This window comes from Acinonyx jubatus, chromosome C1 (assembly GCF_027475565.1).
Source record: "Acinonyx jubatus isolate Ajub_Pintada_27869175 chromosome C1, VMU_Ajub_asm_v1.0, whole genome shotgun sequence".
Lineage (NCBI taxonomy): Eukaryota > Metazoa > Chordata > Mammalia > Carnivora > Felidae > Acinonyx > Acinonyx jubatus.
The window spans coordinates 148,737,910-148,758,800 of record NC_069381.1 but is presented as its reverse complement, the minus strand read 5'-3'; the positions used below and the strand labels follow the sequence as shown (position 1 = coordinate 148,758,800).

General features: G+C 35.7%; 1 protein-coding gene across 8 annotated transcripts in view; it reads right to left on the bottom strand.

The window, feature by feature from the left end:
• The window catches only part of SLC4A10 (solute carrier family 4 member 10), a 305,973-nt gene that overhangs the window by 19,286 nt on the left and 265,796 nt on the right, over positions 1 to 20,891 (bottom strand). For all 8 annotated transcript variants that reach the window (XM_053215162.1, XM_027055634.2, XM_027055639.2 and 5 more), the window contains 6 exons: positions 20,261 to 20,374; positions 19,053 to 19,214; positions 10,197 to 10,448; positions 7,743 to 7,811; positions 2,348 to 2,521; positions 1,478 to 1,600 (listed from right to left, as the gene is read on the bottom strand). In XM_053215162.1, coding sequence (XP_053071137.1) covers positions 1,478 to 1,600; positions 2,348 to 2,521; positions 7,743 to 7,811; positions 10,197 to 10,448; positions 19,053 to 19,214; positions 20,261 to 20,374 — 894 coding nt within the window. The remainder of the gene's footprint in view (positions 1 to 1,477; positions 1,601 to 2,347; positions 2,522 to 7,742; positions 7,812 to 10,196; positions 10,449 to 19,052; positions 19,215 to 20,260; positions 20,375 to 20,891) is intronic.

Here is a 20,891-nt window from a genome sequence, read left to right as displayed (position 1 = left end):
CACCTGGGTGGCTCAGTCGGTTAAGTATCCCAGGTCAGCTCAGATCATGATCTCACCCCACTTCAGACTCTGTGCTGACAGCTCAGAGCCTGGAGCCTGCTTCAGATTCTGTGTCTCCCTCTTTCTCTGCCCCTCCCCTTCTCATGCTCTGTCTCTCAAAAACAAATAAATGTTTAAAAAACTTTTTTTAAATCTCTCATAAATAAGAATATATCAAAGAGAAAACTTAAGAAAAATGATAATTTTATAATATGATATTTCAATGTTGTATTAATATTACTAGAAGTATGATTTTAAGTATTCATTCTACATTACTTGGAAAAATTAAAATAATCATTCAAAATTAAGGTACATCATTATGATCAATCTCTAAAGCGGGGATCCATTGTCAGCAATGGGAGACCATGGAAAAGCAGCCCATATTTGTAAAAACATCTGAGCAGAAATTTCACTAGACTTTGGGGCCTAGTCTGACTTTAACTAATGACTGAGGAAAAATTAAAACCATTGAAATGTTTGCAAACAAATTCCCCAAAGGAGAGAGGAATAAAACCTTGGCTTGAGAAATTATGCTGTAGATAGGAAACTGAGTACATTTACTGACTGCCTAGTAGAAGAAATGGTGGAAAAAATAATGCACAATTCTTACCAAATATTTTCTTTCCAGATGAAAGAAATGGAAATTTTGTTCTTATGTTTTATAATCTATGGGCTCAATCATTTTGGTAGATAGTATACTGGTCATTTTTTTTTCATTTATACTTTGTAGTTTTTATAGAAAATATTTTTAATGTTATGATTACTAGCCTTCAAAAGAGACCCAGACTTACATATGAACTTCAAATATGCCATAAAACTTAAAACAAATGGTCTTAACACATGAAACAGAATAGGATAAATCAGTAGTCCAAGGAAGTAATTAAATCCCAAACTCTCTCAAATCACATTTACTCAATCTTAAATCACTTTGAAAGCAGGTCAGATCAGTGTAAGCATTTAATCTATTTCAAAAAAAAACACCCTAATTATATATTTTAATTAGAATTAGGATCTTTCCATTAAAACTTAGTTCCTTAGAAAAATACCAAGAGGACTAATATCTCTTTTTTTCCTTCTCACATATTCAACCAAAAAGCAGTCATTGCGGGACCATAACTTGGAAATAGTTAAGCATCAGTAAGGTTCTACCATCCACAAGGGAGGGAATAGAAAAGCAAAGCTTACAATTTGGAGGATAATGAAGTACAAAGTGTTTGCTTATTTCACTAGGGTTTGGTTTTCTCATGTAAGGTCTGTGATCAAGTTTCAAGTTTATGATTTTAAACATTAACCCTCCAAACATTAATAATCCACCTGTGGTTGTTAGTAACTGCTAACTATCTAAATATAAACATGGGATTGATTTTGCAAAGAGCTGTTACTATGCAAGTGCTCCTTTTTTGTCTCTTTATAAGATACTGATTTTGCTCAGACTTACTTCTTTTTCAGCATCTTCTAGTTTCTTTTTCTTACTCTCGGGCATTAAATCATCCAACCAGCTGAGTTCCCGTTTTGTAAACAGAAAGTCCATCAATTTTCTCACAAATACCAGAGCTAACACCTGAAGTAAACAATAAGATAGTTTAAAACAGGGAAAAAATTAAAATGGGAGATGTAGCTTTGGTTCTTGATGGAAACAAGTCAATTTCAATTAAGACTGAGATTAAAGTGGCACTTGAAGTCATGTGTGTATGAGACACTGTACCTTTGCATCCTTCAGTTCCTTTTCTTACCACATCCCCAGAATAACAGCTCTGATTTTGCCCAGTAAAGGAGTCTCTTAAAGAGGCCATTAAAAAAAAAAAAAAAAGCCCTACAAAATATATTGGATTGTTTCCTTTGATAGATGTAATTAATAATTTGCATTATTTTAATGAACATTAAACCATTCTTATCTGTGATATTTTAAATTATTTATAGTCACTCAAATTCAGTATTGGAATGCAGTATTTGAAATTTATATGAAATATTTCATAAAATTTAATTTTAAAATCCCCCTAGTTTTTCAGATTTGCTAGTGCTACATCTTCAATGCTACATTTTCAAAGTTTACATTTTTCTACCTAACTTCAATTAATTCAAACCACTGTGAATATTCAGAATGATAGAGACAAAACTAATATGAATCACTGAAATTCATACATAATCTCAAACTCTATCTTAGTCACTAGTGTTAGTAACTCAAGTTTATGCCATGGTTTCCAATAATAGTTCAAAATGACTCTATTGTTCCAATTTCAGTTTTATGTGTTTCCAAAGCAGAAAACCAGAGGAGGAGAAAAAAAAAGTGGACTTAAAAGTTTCTTACCATCATGGGAAAGACAATAGCAGCTCTTGAAACTTTTATTATCCACAAAAGGCCAAGGCAACTCATCTGAATAACTGTGAAGAGATGGACTTTTCGAAGTGGTACATGCCTTAGGTATATAAAATCTGGCTGATGTTTTGCAGGCATCCAGAAGAGCTTTATTCTATCAAAGAACTAAAAGATAAACAGACTAAATTTCTTTTTACAGACAACAATACAAGTAGGACAAGTAGATGTTCAATATGGTCCAAAATATGGTACATCTGGATCACACTTAAGTTGACCTCTGGGCATCAGGACAATGGGATTGCCATGCGTACACTCTGAAATGCACAATTTCAGTTTCATAGCATTCCACATTTTCTTGAATATGGAGACAGGCCATAACTTAGAAGAGTTTAAAAATATTAAAGTCAATGCTAAATGTTGCTACTTGGAAGAGTATAGCCTTGAGAGAAAAAAGAAAATCATCATCCTCTTTCTCATTATCACATCACAATTAGCTTGGGGATTCCTTGGCTCCCATACTCTCTCCTCTCCTGAAAGAGCTCATCCATACCCAAGGTTCAAATTTCACATGCTTGTTAGAGACTTCTAGACCTAGGTCTCTACTTCAGCACTCTCGGTCTTGCTCTCTCTCTCTCTCCTGAACTCTCGACCCAGATCCTGCTGCTGAGTAGGATGTTTTGATTCTGCTGTTTTGGCCCTGACACTTCGACCCCCAACAAGGTTTTGAGGTTGTCTTTAGAAACACAAACACCTTAGCCACAAAGACTTAACCTAGATGAATTACTGTTAATAAAGTATTTTCCAGAGCAAACTTTGTTAATTTGATTTCTTGATCAATTTCCTATAGTGCACGGTCAAATCATTTACAATTTTTTCAACTGTATTCTATCATTAGTTCTGTTTAAGTCTTACCATGAAGGTAGTCCAATTATTTTTGACTATATATTATTGTTACAATTTTGATTTTGAGACCATTTTTATGTACCAACGCAAAATTTCCCAATTCAAATTTTATATATGAAATTTTCACAAGAAGTTTAAATCTTCAATCACATTCTACTTACTAACATATTTTACTGCAGGTTAGTTTTATTCTATGTGGAGCGTTTTGTTTAATATTTCTCAGGCCGATTTTTGCAGTTTCCAATGTTTCCAACAAGAAGTGATTATTTAGAAAATGATGGTTTCAATCACTGTCAGTTCTTTCATACCATTTCTACAGTAATATCTATTATGCATCTTCAAAAGACTGATATTTGATCTTATCTTTTAGCTAATTTATGAAAAATTGCAAGCAATTCTCATCAGGTATTCCAAAATTAATATGCCAAGCGACAAATACCCATGGAGTAAAATGTCAGGGCCAAACATCCTTTTTTTTTTTAACCAAAACTTGCTATATATATATATAATAAGAATCTCAAACTCAACATAAACCCATCTTTTCTTCTGTGTTCCTTGACTTATGGCACAGCATGACCTTTCTTCCCTCAGTCATCTAAACCAGAATCATATGTAGGTTAGTTCATCCACTGTTCAGGTATTTATTTATATTCATTAATACCTTCTAAAATCATTTATTGAAAACCTTCTATGCCAAGTACCAAGTGCTGAATTTCTTTTTCTTGGTTTATCCTTCTCCATATTGTCCCCAAACATTTCATTAGCTCTTATTTCTATCTCTTAAATATCTCTTTAAATTACATGTCATTAAAGAAAATTTGGTGATTGGTGGAGGTGGGAATAGGGAGGAAATAAAGTAAAATCTCTGGCTTATAACTGAATGTTTCCGTTTCGATAGAACTTGTTTTTCCCAGCTATCATTTCTCCATTTGTGAAGCTGTTATTGCATAAGTGTTCTTCAGTGTGTGGGTGCTTCCATTGTTATTGCTTAAATGGCACATTTGCTTTACTTTGGATTCCTGAAGTGTTGGAATGAATATAGATGTGGTTATATATCTGAGTATAGAAACAGCATTCATAAGAACACTGTGATCTGTTTTTTCTGCCATGTTGCACAGTGAGAAGCCTAGATAATATGTTTCATAATATTGCCAAACAGGTAGCATACAGGTTCCTTCAGCATATAGGGTAACTAAGTAACCTGCTCCTGGAACTGTTGGTACCCAGCACATGCTTATTACTACTCAAGTAACGATAATCATGACACATGTATCCTGAGTTTTGCATTTGGCTTTTATCTTGCCCTAATCTCAATATTCCACTCCCCCACCCAGTTAGCCCAAATAGGAATTTCAACTTCCTGAGTTCGCGGTTCACTTAAATTTTCACTAACCCTGTTCTCAGTGTGAGACCCTGCTTGCTGTTTCATTCGTGCTATTTAAAACTCATTTTACTTTTCTCATGGGCCTTTAATAAAGTTTTCCTCAATTTTCAATTCACACCCCAAATAATTCCAAAACCTGACATTCTTGTTTAGTTCTAAACCTCATGGGTATAAAATCATGTGAGCGGAATTAGGAGGAAAAATCTGTTGAAACCTATCAAAATGATTTTACTTTGTTTCTTAAATTTCTGCTGCTGTATTTATGTGAGCCTGGGGCCTAATAATAAATACTTTTCACTTACAGATGAAATTAGTGCTCGTGGAACTTTTGCCAAAGGCAAAAAACAAACAAAAAAGCCCACAAAAAACAGTAAAACAAATAAAACCTCTTCGGTACTCTTCCCTATCTGCATTATCAAACCAATTCTTTCAAAATACATTTTTCATACATGAAATTATAAATGAGCAAGTTAAATCCAATTTGAGTAAAATTTAAATGCATAACACTTCTCAACCATTTCCCTCTCCCAGGTAAATTTCACCCAGTGTCAGGAAAAAACAGTTGTAGTATCTATTTGGGATGTCCAGTGATCTTTCAATGACTTTGTATTGAAGTTTTGCCTCAGTTCTGACATCCAGTACTTTCCTAAGGCTGAAGTGCTTTTTCTTCTCCCAAAGTCAGAAACTGGTTAGTTGTTCATTCAGGAAGAGATTTCTGTGCCGCCTGTCCCTCAGTGTCAAGAATTTAGCGAAGCTATCCCCCATGGTATTATTGCCTTGGTATCCGTTCTGTTTGGCTAAGCAGCCTGTGGTCACCTGATTTGACAACTAGCCCCTCATGTAAACACATGCCCTGGACTACAGCTGGCAGACTAACAAGCAAATGTAAGTTTCTGAGATGGCTCCCCGAAATGTCCTTACAATAAGCACTCTCCCCTAACTCCCACAGCCTTCCCCTTGTGTGCTCCTTAGAAAAGACCCCCATGGGGCTTCCCAAAACCCTGCTCTTTTTATTTAAATTGATCAATCAGCCTTAGACCAGGAACCCCAAAGCACTTTATCCACATATCCAAATAAAGGCACGTGGCCCAGGTCTTGATTCTTTCTCTGTCTGTACTCTGCCTTGACTTCCTCATGTGGTCCCTTCAGGTGTGCCAGGTACTTCCTCCAGGACCTGTGAGTGATGAATTACCTATTTCAATTTCTCCTGTAGTCTACCGTTGAACCACGGCTTGCCATCCAGCACCCTGTGCTCCATTAACATGTGTGAAATTTGACAAAATCATAATAACCAGGTGACCTTTCTTTCATGTATTTGAACAGCAATGCGACTAGTAGTGTCATAGGAAAAGCAGCAATTTATGTATTCCTTTTGGCCAAAAAAAATAAATTTATTTTCAATAAATAGCCCTCAGAATTCGTCCCCTTTCAAGAAAACTTTAGTGCTTCAGATCAATAATGTTAAGTTATAAGACAAGATTATTCAAAGGTAAATTTAAGTAGAAATCTGCCTCTGTCCTTGTGTGGCATTCTTCCCTGTGTCTCTCTGTGTCCTCTCTTCTTAGAAGGCTGCCAGTCACTGGATTTAGGGTGAAGATGAGCTCATTTTGAGTTCCAAAACTAATCTATCTCCAAGACTCTATCTTTAAATAAGGTCACATCCTGAGTTTCCAAGCGGGCGTGAATTTGGGGGAAGCACTATTCAAACCATTATAGTATCATAAGCACGAATAATTTGCTAAGCACCTCTGCAAAGATTTACAATACAGTTGTGGTCATTTTAAAATGTGTCCACAAATTCTTCCACACTAGTCTCTTCAAGAGATGGGGTCTAATTTCCCTCCATGTGTGCAAGCTGGATATAATGACTCACCCCTAACATATAAGAAAAAAATGGAAGTGACCATGTGTGACTTTGGCAACTAAGCCAAAAGGCACAGTGACTCCACCCTCCCTCTCTTTCGGGTTGCTCACGCTGATGGAAGTTAGCTTCCGGGTCATGAGGGCACTTGAGTCTCCTGTGGAGAGGCCTGTGTGGCAAAACAACAACAACAAACAAACAAACAAACAAACAAACCTGGGGCATCCTGCCAAAAGCCAGGGAGAGGCTGATGCCTTTTCCCACAGCCGTGTGATCAGCCATCTCAGACCCTGGTCCTCCAGTCCTATTCAAGCTTTCAGATGCCTGCAGACCTTGTCCACGTTCTGACAGGAACCACATGAGACACCTGGAGCTAGAACCACCCGGCTAATCTACTCCCAAATTCATAACCCGCACAAAATGTGAGATAGTAAGTGTTTAAAGCCACTAATTGAACTGTAATCTGTTGTGCAGCAATAGAAAATTCGTATAATTATATTGATTTAACCAATACTTAAACAACTAAGTTTTCCTTTGTACCTTGAAATTGCCTCACCCTGTACCTTTACTTTTAATTTTTTAAAAAAAGAATCCTATAACTATAATTGTAACAATGATAGAAACACAAGCATAAAAGGAAAAGAATCACCCAGGGTCTCACTACCCTAATAAATTGTTTTTATTTATCTGCCTTCCTTTTTGGTCCATTCACACTCACAGCTTTATAAACCTATGGTAGGTACAGCTTGTTTTCCTACTTTTTTGCTTTGGATTATTAAGCCATAAGCATTTTTATCATGTTCCTTTTATGGCCATCATAATTACCAATTTTAAATGACTGTACCATAGACCACTTAATTATTTTACTGCTGATGGATAGTTGGGTTATTTCCAATATTTTGATAGTATGTGTTACAATGAACATCTTTGTGCATACAGTTCTTTTCTGTTCCATACACACGATTACAGTAGCAAGGATTAAAAGCTTTTGGATATATTTTGAAATATACTGTCATTACTTTTCTAAGAGGGTTGTAAAGTCTAAACCTTATACAGTTTTAACATAACTTATGGTAAACAAAAGTACCTTAAAGTTAGGAACCAGGTTGAAGAAATTTAATTGTGGTCTGAAAGCTGATCGTCAGATGATGTCATTTTCTTAGCTATCACATGATTTAGCATGAATTGACCCAAGATAAGTCATCACAGATGTGCATCATTTACTGAAAGCAATTTACCTGAATTCCCTTTAGAGATGAAGCACCCATATAAAGAAACACCCCATATAGCACGGGCATGGGAATAAACTGTGAAAGAACAATTAGAAAAAAGATACAAGTTATTTTCAAATAACTGCTCATGCTGTTTTTCACCTACCAAAGAAAAACACAGAAAAATATTTTAGAAGCAATAGTGGGCCAAGTCAGAAGACTCAGGTTCAAATCCCCACTCTAGCACTTTTTTAGCTGCATAATCTTAGGTCAGTTACTTAAGCTCTCTGTGCCTTAGCTTCCCCACATATATCTAAAGAGGGATGGGGATAATAGGGTTGTTATGAGTATTTAATAGGCCAAAGCCTAAAAAAGTACATTTATAGTACATAATAAACAACAAATATTAACTATTATTATTGTACTACTATAGGGAAATTTGAATTTTGCCTCACAATGATAAGATAATGATTTTTATGTGACCACATGAATATAACTATACAAACAGGACAAAATAAAACAGATGACAGTTGTTTTTAATCTACCTGGAGGGGAAAAAAAGGTATGTGTTCAATGAAAACTTTGATATTTTCTGTACCAGAGTGCTGAGACTATTTCAGGCACAGGAATATTTAAGATGGTGAAAATTTTTGTTAGCATTTGAAGAGAAAAAACAAGACTAAATTTACTGAAAAGAGAACTACATTTATCTGGAAATAATTTAGGTGAATATTAGATATATTTTATAAAGTTATATTTATTTTTATAAAGTTTGTTTATATTATGTAACTTTATTGGTTTCTTAATTGGTCATAAACATGAAGCAATCTTGATATAAGCCTATTCTATTTATAACTGTCTAATTTTCTGTCACAGAGATAGTGAAATTTGGTATCAACAGTGTGTAGTGAAATTTGCTATAGTTTTTTTTCAATTTTTACCATTGTTTTAAATAAATACAAGTGTTACTTTAGTCTTTACCAGTTCTGAGCTGGAGTAGCACTTCCAAATGAATCTGATGCAGGTTATTATAGTAGTTTAGAAAAATGTAATTATTTATGCCATTGAAATGTTTTCTCCAGGGGCACCTGGGTAGCTCAGTCAGTTAAGCATTGGACTTTGGTTCAGGTCATGATTTAGCAAAGATTCGTGAGTTCAAGCCCTGCGTCGGGCTCTGTGCTGGCCGCTCAGAGTCTGGAGTCTGCCTCAGATTCTGTGTCTTCCTCTTTCTCTGTCCCTCCCCTGCTCTCACTCACTTACTCGCTCTCTCTCAAAAATAAGTAAACATTAAAATAATTGAAATGTGTTCTCCAATTACATAGTTTTAAATGAGGAAACTTTTTTTAAAGTAATTTCTATGTAAAAGTTAAGATATGTGTTAACCAGGCTAATACAGATATTTATTTATAAATAAATATAGTAGCTTTGGAAACTATGACTCAGAATATGCTTTTAAAATAATGTAATTTAATTCCCTTCCTCATCTTTTCTACATTTAATTTTTGGGTTGGTTAAGGTTATTTGATAAAGCTTATCTGTAACTATACACTGAAGTGTTCAATGGATGGTTTATGTTCACAGTATTGAAAGATTTAGGCTTCAAACATTCTCTTACACTGATTTCTAAATATGACAACTAAAATGAAGTTTTATTTGCATAATAAAGTAATAAGAAAGAAAAAAGATATTGGGATTAAAGATGAAGAATGGAGCTAACATCTAGATGTTCTTACATTATGCCAGATATTTGCAAACATGTGAACTGTTCAATTTTTCTCTTTTTACTGGACTAGCTCAGCATAATTCTAGCTCTATAGTTACTTATATAACATAGAAATGAATTCTTACAAATGTACTTGCAAAAAATGATAAATATAAGTAAACTTGTATAAATGACTGAAGAATTCCATCAAAATTTTCAAAGTACAGGCAAATAAAATGAGCTATAATTTAAAATATAATTGACATACCTTGGTAATATCTGTCAAAATTCTGTGACAAAATAATTACTCTTTAACGCTTTTCAAAATGGATTCAATTATTTTAAATGTGAAAAAATAAGTATATACAATAGTGATGTCCATGTAGCAGTTTCATGTAACATTTAATACACAAAACTGCATATGTGGCCATGACCATTACATTGCTCATCTCTGTACCTCTATTTTGCACTAGGTAATGTTAATTGCAAATACATCGGACAAGAAAATAGAGACTTTATTTCATGTAGGCCTACAGTGAACTCAAGTCAAAAATTAGCTAAAAATGAGTGACCTGTCCCCATAACTTGGTAACTGTTTCAAAATTATGATAATAATTTACACATCAAACTTTACTTTGCCAGACTAAATTTCTCATGTATTTAAGGATTCTGAAATATAGCCCATAACTTCCCGTTAAGAAGTTGTATAAACATGGTAAAGAAATTTATCATTTGTATCACATGCCCTCTCTCAACTTCATAAAGGTAGATTTAATTACCTTCAGAATACTGGTCATGAAGACTGATGAACCCATAAGAATAAAAATCATAAGCCCAGTAACCCTTTGCTCCCGAATGCCAAGAAACTTGGGCTGTTCTCCTGGAGCTGAACATTCTGATTCCAGTTTTAAGCTGTTGACATGAGTGATGGACAGGACAGTGGCAGCCACAAACCACGGCAGGCCCATGATGGAGCACACCCCTAGCATGACAGCCACCATCAATAGATCCAGATGGTACCCGCAACCTTTCTGTGGAAAGAAAAGACGATTCTCACAGAAACTGAACTTAGCATGGAGACAAATGATACCGCCACCATGAAACCATGAGAATAGAAAAGAGAGATTACCTTGAGTCTTAGACAACTGATTCTAAAATGCAAAACAAGTTAAAGATAAAAAGGTAACAGTGTGAAAACATATAATCCACTTAAAGAAAAGCTGCAAATGTTCCTTTTACAATTATGATTACAGTGACTTCTATCTACTTTAATAGGTTTAATGTATTACTGGGTTAATATTATGTTAGTTTCCATTCTATTTCTGTTGGATAATTGAAGTCATTATTAAATACAGTCACTTCTCTTAGTTTCCTTAAGTAGGCAAGTTGAATCACAATTCGTGTATCTACTCATTTGTGATTAATTCATACCAAAAACTTACTGAACACCATATACCAGGCATCAGGTAGAAAACAGAAAACAAAGTAAGGATTGTATCAACAACAAAACTCAGAATGGCCTGTGAATAGAAATTACTTCCTGACAATGCTTTAGAAGCCCTTCACATCAGATCTCCTAAAGAGAAACTCTTCTCAAACATTCTGTGTCCAATTGCCTTCTTTTGTCTCAATGGGACGGTGTCTCAATGTCTTACTGGGAAAAATAATATCATGGAATATAAGCTTCCTTATATTTACCTATTTTTATTCTAATACAGCTTTTATTCTCTATCTTATTCTCATCTGTTTCAGTTTCAGCACCAGAAATATTTGGCCCCTCCCTAAAATGAAAGTTTTTGTGTTTTCTACCTCTCTGTGATCCTGCTCCACTCTCACTGACCTCCAGGTGTTGCAAACTTCCATGCTTTCTAGGACCAGGCAGGAAACATAACTGAGGAAACAGGTGCAGGAGGCATGTGGAGTGGAGATGCAGGGAAGTGAGACAGCTCTCTAGGAGAGGGTGAGTGGCTGAGGGCAGGTGGGGAAGAGCAAGCAGCATTTCCCTCGCCTTCCCCCCACCATAGGAAATCATCAGCAAAAAGCCTCAGAGGTAGCAAATGGCTTGGCCTACTTTACACTCCAACTATTAATGACTACTTCATGAAAGGTAGTATGATAAAGTGGTTAACAGCTTAGGTTCTGGAGAAAGGTGGCCCGGGATCAAATTCTGGCTCAACCAATGTCCCTGGACAAATCATTTAACCTCTTGTGCCTCTGTTTCCCTATCTGAAAAAGGATGATGGTGATAACAGGAGGCACCCCTTTGGGTTGTTGTGAGAATTAAATTATTTAACTTTGAAAATCATTTAGAACAATGTCTAATATGCACTAAGCATTCAGTAAATGTTAGGGACTATTATATTCTGGCAATTGAACAATAATTTTTTATTTGTACTCATTTGTTTCAAGGCTCCTCAATAAAATTACATGTTTCTTAAGGGCAGGTAACTTATATAATTTCTCAATATTTCCTGTAGTTTTTTTTTAAGATTTATTTATTTTTGAGAGAGAGAGCACAAGCGGGTTAGGGGCAGAGAGGGAGAGGGACAGAAGATCCAAAGTGAGCTCTGCACTGACAGCAGCAAGCTCGAAGTGATACAGGGCTGGAACTCATGAGCTAGAGCCTTGAGATCATGACCTGAGCCAAAGTCAGACACTCAACAGACTCAGCCACCCAGGTGCCCCTTTCCTGTAGTTTTTAACACAATCATTGGCACACAAGAAGCAATCAATAAGGAACAGATTGGCTTTTTTAGAGGGAAATATGCATACTTCAACCATTATAGAATTGGGTTTAATAAGTATAATTTAAAATAAATATAGCCATTAAATTTGTTATTATGAATATGAGCAGAAATTACAAATTCTTCTAGAGGAATAATTTTGGCCTTTTTTTTTTTTTTTAACCAGGCAGTTTTACCAAACTACAAGCAGTTTCTAGTTAATATGAAAGCTCCTATAGTCAGGAGTGTGAAATATGCTGAGTATTTGTTGCATACTCGTCCTGGTGGTGTTTTCTTTCTGCTATTTTGTTTTGTTAATCATTCTATTAAGAGAAACACTCTTTTTTTTTTTAATTTTTTTTCAACGTTTTTTTATTTATTTTTGGGACAGAGAGAGACAGAGCATGAACGGGGAGGGGCAGAGAGAGAGGGAGACACAGAATCGGAAACAGGCTCCAGGCTCTGAGCCATCAGCCCAGAGCCTGACGCGGGGCTCGAACTCACGGACCGCGAGATGGTGACCTGGCTGAAGTCGGACGCTTAACCGACTGCGCCACCCAGGCGCCCCTGAGAAACACTCTTAAAGTCAATTGTACTTCCTTTTCTTTCTGTCTACCCCTACGAAATTATAAAAGTGCAGGAGACGACAGTGAGGAGAAAATGGCAGATATCCACATAAGGACATTTTCCTCCTGTGTTGTCACCACGACAGTGGCAACCTTCCTTGGGTTGGCTTAGCTGTAGCAATGTTCCAGCTCACGAGAATGCCTAAATTCAAATTCTCTCGTGAATAGGAATCTAGAAACTTTTTTTTTTTGCAAGTAACTCAGGAAAGATTTTTATTCCTAAGAGCTGGGACACCAGAAGAGAAACACTCTGGTGTCAGCTTAACCAAAACAGCATTGGAAGAAGCTTCACCAGAGCCACACTATGGTCTTCTAGTCCAATGAACAATTTGGAAGATGTAGCCACATAGAATAGAACTCAAATTTTGGTCCCTTTAAAGGACCATGTCTTAACCAGTTAGAGGAGTGTTTTGTCCTAGGGACTCTGGAGTGAGAAGGATGTAGAAAGCAAAGGACCTAGCTCTGCGTCTGAGGGAGTATAGTGTGAATGGTGCCCCCTGGGCTGTTTTGCAAAGTTAAGGTACTGCTAAGAGAGAATGGAAGAAGTGCTAACAGCCATGAGATAAATATCAGAGGAGGGCAGGGGACAGGGGCTTTGAGATTCTCACTTGCGCATGCGTTTTTTGGCACATCCTAGGCTTTCCCAGGGTTCATGTTCACTATGGCTTAATGATACAAGGAAGGCCTTCTTCATGATAGTGATTTCCTATAGCTCTTACTTAGGGTTTTACAAATACGATACAAATATAAACAGTGCAATTCTGGATTGCAGGAAGCAGACAAAATAATGGTTTCAGAGTGAATAATTTCATTTTTAAATTTAGAAAGCTAGTTTTGTAAAACACAAGTATCTAATAAACACAAAATACAATCCCCTCCCGATTTTGTTGTACAGTAATGGGAGCATCTTAATTTCATGTGAATCAAAGGAAATAAAGCAGGGCTGGCACTTCTACTAATTAATCATCATCCTTCTTGCGTTTCATTAAATATCTTAAAACTTGGTCTTTGTACCCAAATTATTAGCTGATAGGCATGACAGCCAAAGAGAAGTATCCCTTTGTCAGAGAGAGAACTCTGTACCTTCTAACATATTTCTGTAGATTTTTCTGAAATAAAGACAGAATCGGAGCTTTTATTCTCACTTTCATCCATGAATCACAGGAAATGGACATATGGGAGGAAAAGGGAGCATAGCAACAGGTGATGCTACACCAGACCCCACTAAAACCAACATGCAGCAAGACAAGAGGCCAGCCAAGAGGACCATCTGATACCCAGATGCCACTGCTGAAAAAATTCATTTCAAAGCTTGGCAGCAATTTCCTGCATCTGTCAAGTTAACCACATAAAAGACTATAGATTGACATGAAGAACCAGGCTGACAAAGAGGGCAAAAAAGAACATATCAAATGCCATAATCATCAAGAGAATGTGGTGCCAAATGAATGTTGCAAATGCATTCATTTACTCAAGTGATCTGAGATTGTATTGCTGTTTATTAAAAATGATGTCAAAAGAAGACTGAACTGTCTACAGAAACATGTAGAAAAGCCCACAGTTGTATCTTAACAGAAACTTTCTTTTCTGTAACATAGTGTCTTTCTTTCCACTTTTAGAGAATGTACTTTTAAAAAAGGCAGTTACTTCTAATGCTTTTCAAAGGGATTCAGCTAACCTATGCCTAGCCCACTTCTCTAGGTAAAAGACAAGAAGTGCTAGAGAGAGTATGGATTTGTATCTATATAGAATATAGATAATAATTTGCCTTCTCAAATTTTTACACTTGCATTTTGCAGCTTCTATCACTCCTGAATGACCCCAAAGACCATGAGGTGCAGTGAGTTGAAATTTTGCTAATTTGAGCCTCTTCATTCTGAGGGAGGAGGAAGTCACGTAGTGAGTTGGGCCAACTTCTTCAGCTCAACACAGCTTTACTCTGTATGTAGTAACACTCTCAAAATGATATAAACATTTTTAATGGCATGAAAAAATGCCCTATAAGAAAACTACTTTGGTAATGGAAGTGAAGAAAAGGTGAAAAGATCTAAAATGTAAGTTTGGGAGACATACAAATGATGAATTCCAAGGTGACTTGGATATATGATGTGGACTGAAATACACACTGTGGGGTCAACCAGGTGTTTGTTACAGAAACTAGAAAACATGATTCATTAAGCTTTTGGGGGGCATAATTCAACCAAGGCAAAAATGGGTTTTCAAGTGATAAAAAAAAAATTAGCAAAAGCTGAAAATGTGGTTAACTTGTGGTCTGGGGATATACTCAAGAAACACGTATCTTTTCCTGACAGTGTGGTTCAAGTCAAAGCCAAGAGACTGTGCAAACATTTTAGTGAAGCAACAGGTGGGGAGAGTAGCTATGGAACAAACCGTTACTCTGACTCAAGAATGTTCTGAGAATGTGATTTTTTTTTATTGTTATTAACAGGAAAATCAGCAGCAGCAGACCACACTATACTGAAGCTTATAATGGTTAGAGGTTAAAAAAAAAAGTGTTCAGCGTACGTAAAATATATCTTCACTGGAAGGAACTTGCTTTGCAAACATCCACATCTAAGGAGGAGGATGGGGTGTTCAGACTTACAGGGACCAAGAAAAGATTAATTCTTCTACTCATGGCAACATAGCAGAGCTTATGATGAAGTCAGACTTGCTCTATTATTTACTAAATCCAGGCTATGAAGGGATAAAATATAAAAATTTGATTGCATAGTCACTTATTTGTATAATAAAAAATTAATTATAAATAATGTAATATATTTTAGTAATTCAGCCTCAAGTTTATTTCAGGCTTTGGGGAGCCTGGGTGGCTCAGTCGGTTAAGCATCTGACTCTTGATTTTGGCTCAAGTCATGATCTCGCAGTTGTGAGTTCAAGCCCCATGTCGGACTCTGTGCTGACAGTGAGAAGACTGCTTGGGATTCTCTGTCTCCCTCTCTTTCTGCCTCTCCCTGGACCCCACAAAATAAATAAATAAAATTTAAAAAAATGAAATGTTTTAATGCTACATTTAATTCTACAAATGCAAGTACTTGAAAAGCCCACTTAAAAATGTTACATGATATTTTAGCTATTCCGCATAATATTTAAAGGGGAAATATAGTGTATGTGCTGAGTTGGAGCTTTGGAAAGACTGTGTATATCAAGGGCCTACCACAGGCTCATGAAGAAGGAGGAGCAGGTGTTATGTAATTTATAAGGTTTGGAGACCTAGAAAGAACAAGGAAATGGAATGGCCAAAAAAGGTTATATTACCCTCAGCAATCTTCACTTACTTCTATATTTTGTTTCAATACGGTTCCATTAATATATAGGAAAAAATACTGCCTGTACTAGTTTAGCTGGTAGTCTTTACAAAGAATAATTTTTTAGTGAGATCAGTGGGATTTCTGCCTAATTATAAAGGCTAAAAACAAAAACAAAAAAACCTAACTTACTTGAAAGGCTTACTTTCTTCCTAAAATAGGAGTCTTTTAGCTCATTTTAAAATGTGTAATATAATGAAATATATATACAGCCATCAAAAATGATAATGCAGATATATATTGGCATGGGATGACTACCATGTTAATGCTCTTACATGAAAAATAATACAAGTAACATAGGTCATATGAAAATATATATTTGGGTATATATCAAAATTTTAACAATATAATCTCTAAGAAATGAAATTATGTTTTTCACTTGTGTCTTTTAACTTTTTATATTGTCTATTTTTTTTTCATTTATTCTTTTTAAAGTTTACTTATTTTTGAGAGAGACACAGAGAGCACACACACACAAGTGGGGGAGGGGTAGAAAGACAGGGAGAGAGAAAATCCCAAGCAGACTCTGTGCTGTCAGCTCAGAGTCCGATGTGGGGCTCAATTCCACAAACTAGGAGATCATGACCTGAGCCGAAATCAAGAGTTGGACACTTAACCGACTGAGCCACCTAGGTGCCTCTATTGTCTAATTTTTTTTTAATTTTTTAATGTTTATTTATTTTTGAGAGAGAGAGACAGACAGACAGACAGACAGACAGAGTGTGGACAGGGAAGGAGCAGAGAGAGAGGTAGACACAGAATCTGAAGCAGGCTCCAGGCTCTGATCTGTCAGCACAGAACCCAACGCGGATCTCAAACTCAAAAACTGCGAAATCAGGACCTGAGCCGAAGTCAGACGCTTAACCGACTGAGTCATCCAGGCGCCCCCCTATTGTCTAATTTTTACACCAAAAGCATATGTGACTTTACAATGAAAAATATAAAGATGCTTTCAGTTTTAAAAAATAAATCAGTGTCTGGGAAAAATGTTTTCCTACTTCTTAACAGAGTTAACAGACTAACAATATTCAACCTAAAGTACTTACACATGTTTTATAGATCTATTTGATCAACTATGTAACTTTCCTAATTAAGTTGTGGCAGTATTTGCTTTTGCAGATGACAGATATCTTAAAAGCAAATAATATTTTTGAATAATTGTTATTAAATAAGTAGTCTATTAGACTTGGAAATCTGAATTCCTTGTTTTGAGGCCTGCACATCACTCAAAGTTTCCAATATTGAATGGTGTAGTTCAGTGGTATTTTGGATCCAGCTCGTATAGGCTTATGGGAACCAATAGTTTAATTTCCTAAATTTCTTCCTGCCAATTGATGTCACATTGGTAACTTGAAATGGGTCACGGTGGGAGTATTCACACCATGAAAATCAGCAAACATTATAAACCAGGGTCTCTCTTTTGTAAATGCAGAGAACTGGCTGTTAACCATGTACCAGCATACCACTTGTCTAGTTTCCAAGACTTTTCTGACATATTTTTGTAAAATTATCTTTCTAAAAAAAGTTTTTATTTAAATTCCAGTTAATTAACATGCAGTGTAATATTAGTTTCAGGTGTACAATACAGTGATTCAACACTTCCATGCATCACCCAGAGATCATCACAAGGGCCCTCGTTAATCCCCATCACCTATTTCACCCATCCCCCACCCACCTCCCCTCTGGTAACCATCAGTGTGTTCTCTATAGTTAAGAGTCTGTTTCTTGTTTGTCTCTCTCTTTTTCCCTCCGCTCATTTGTTTTGTTTCTTAAATTCCACATAATTAAGAATTTTGTCTGACAAAAACAAAAAGTGAAATTGAACACACTCCTTTTAAAAAAGGTTTGGAGCACTAGAGTTAGTTTCTACAAAGAGAATGAAGAACGCTCTTTGTTTTCAAATAGACACACATTTTCTCCAAAATATACACCAAATTTCTTCTTAGTAAGATTTATTGCAAATAATTGTGCTTTCTTACATTAATGCCATTACTATTTTCCATCAAATAGTTCAATCACAGATTGTTTAATCCTTCTAACAAACATACTTATGAAATCCTGTAAAGTAAGATTTCTGTTGCTCTGACAAGGAAACTTTCCCTAGAGTTTAAAGAGTATGTGAAGATAGCAGGGAATTATCCCCACTATATCTGATACCAGAACAAAACAATTTGATTAATTGTGCATGTTCTGCTTTTATAAGTTTTGATTTAGATTATTTTTGACCATTCATTGGTTTTGTTGATTTTATATAACATATTCCTAGAAGTGATAGTGCTTACATTAAATATCTCAGAAATACTGCACACCAGTGAACAACTTTGATTATTCACGGTTGCAAAATGACGGAGTCAGAATATAATAAATAAGATATATCCATATTTATTCTCTTTGTATATAAAAAAGTCATTGAAATGTGCAATAAAACTCAGCAAGGAGATCACTTACAAACTATAACATTTATGGCTGGGTTTTCCATAATGTCATAGACATTATGGAAAGATGAATAACTAAAGCAAATGAGAAATACCTTAATATGTAATTTGTTCCAATAATGAAGGCAACCTAATAGATAATACTTAGGGTCAAATAGAGAAGTAGAAGAATGGCATATACAAGACAAACTGGTAAAGCTGCACGTCGCCAGAATAGATGGTTATTTCACTAAATTGTTTTAAACATGGTAAAGGTACAGCCTTGGCAATGTGTATTTTAAGTTCTGGAAGTAAGGTTTCAGAGTGTAGGCTCAGCCAAGCGCTATAAATACATTAAAAAATTAAAAATTAATTAATTTTAAGCTCATTGTAAAACAAAGTGTCATGAATACAGACAATAAACATTGCAAACCTGAAAACATTATCTTAATATTTCACTATACAAATGAACAGGCAAAGTATTAAATATCAGTCGACATCCATTAAGTCATGAGCATTTGCATTAAAATGGATGCTAAAATATACCTTTAGCTTATGCTCTTTTCTGTTGATGATGACAGCTGTAATCTGTTGGTCCATAAAAATTAGAATAGTACAGAGCAAAGCTGGAATGATGGCAGCTATTACTGTCCACCATGGATTTGGACCTAAAGGTGTAACAAACCAGCCACGATCATCTCTGGTAGGCTACAGGAAATAAAAGAATGTATATAGTTAGTTACTGGATTAATGAATACCTAATCAAATTAAGTCTTACAGATGCTACCAGGAAAGCACCAATTATACACTGATATGCTGTGTGAGCTACCTTTAATAATAATAGTAATATCCACAAAGCATTTATAAGGTACAAGGCACTAGTCTAAGTGCTTTAAATATTTTAACTCTTTTTTTGTTCAGAACATTCTAAAGAAGATACAGAGAATAAAATTGAGGCATAGAAGGGCCTAGTAAGTTGTCCAAGATCCCAAAGGTAGTAAGTGGTGGAGACAGAATTTAAACTCTGACTGGCTCAAAAATCTATGTTCTTAATCAACACCTACAGTAAATAAAATAATATTAATATTTATAATTTGCAGTTGACAAATTTATTTACATTTATAAATAGCACATTGACAAATGTGTATAATTCTTATATGTGTGCACAGGCCATTATTTGAAAATAGCATACAGACACTTGGTCCTTTCCGGAGTTCAGGGAATGCTTCTGAACATTGCTGGTGCCTGAGACGAGTCCCAAAGGAATTCATTTTGACAATTCTTTGAGGACCTCCCCATCCCTGTCTGACAGGTGAGAAAACTGAGGCTCACAGAGGTTAAGTAACTGGCCCAAGAATTGCTTACTTATTAACATGGTCAGAATTCCAGTCCAGACCTAATTTTATCTCTTTCCCAAGGCCTATCCACTGCGCAATTTTGCATCAAAATAACGCATTTTTCCCTTAGTTTCAAAACATGTCCTTATCTTTCAGGAGTGTTGCATATAGATATTCCTACTAGAATAATTGACAGAAAAATTTTTCAATTAGCCTCTAGATAACACTTCTGGTTTTTTTTTTTCTTTTTAATATTAAACCAAAATTTTTACTCATGCAGTGGGCATTTTATTGGATGTTCTATTACCCTCTATTCCTTATATTTTCATGAAAATCTCAAGTACTAGGGTTACAGCTATCATCTAAATGAACATGCAGAGATGGAGACATAGATAGTAAATGCTATGATAACTTCACCTTGAAAACACTTGGTACTTGTAGTTTTGGAGATGGAATCCCAATGGCATAGTCAATTAAAACCATACACAGAATTGTAAGAAAGACAGCAAAGTCACTCACTATGGATCGAACCTAAAAATGATGAAAACACTTGTCACTTAAAGAACTAAAAATAGTAAGGAATACTCAAGAACACAATTCAGAATCACAATTTATAAACACTTTATGACATAATATCACAAAATTATATTTGATGCATATTATAATATTACAATTAGCTCTGTCAGAGCCTGAGTATATATTTATGTATTCTGTCATTAAGATGGATATGCACTCGGGGCATCTGGGTGGCTCAGTCGGTTAAGCGGCCGACTTCAGCTCAGGTCACGATCTCGCGGTCCGGGAGTTCGAGCCCGCGTCAGGCTCTGGGCTGATGGCTCAGAGCCTGGAGCCTGTTTCCGATTCTGTGTCTCCCTCTCTCTCTGCCCCTCCCCCGTTTATGCTCTGTCTCTCTCTGTCTCAAAAAAAATAAACAAACATTAAAAAAAAATTAAAAAAAAAAAAGATGGATATGCACTCAACCTTTCTAGAATCAGGCATTCTGTAATAGCTACATGGTGATTGTGCTGTTTTCAGAATTCATTTAAAA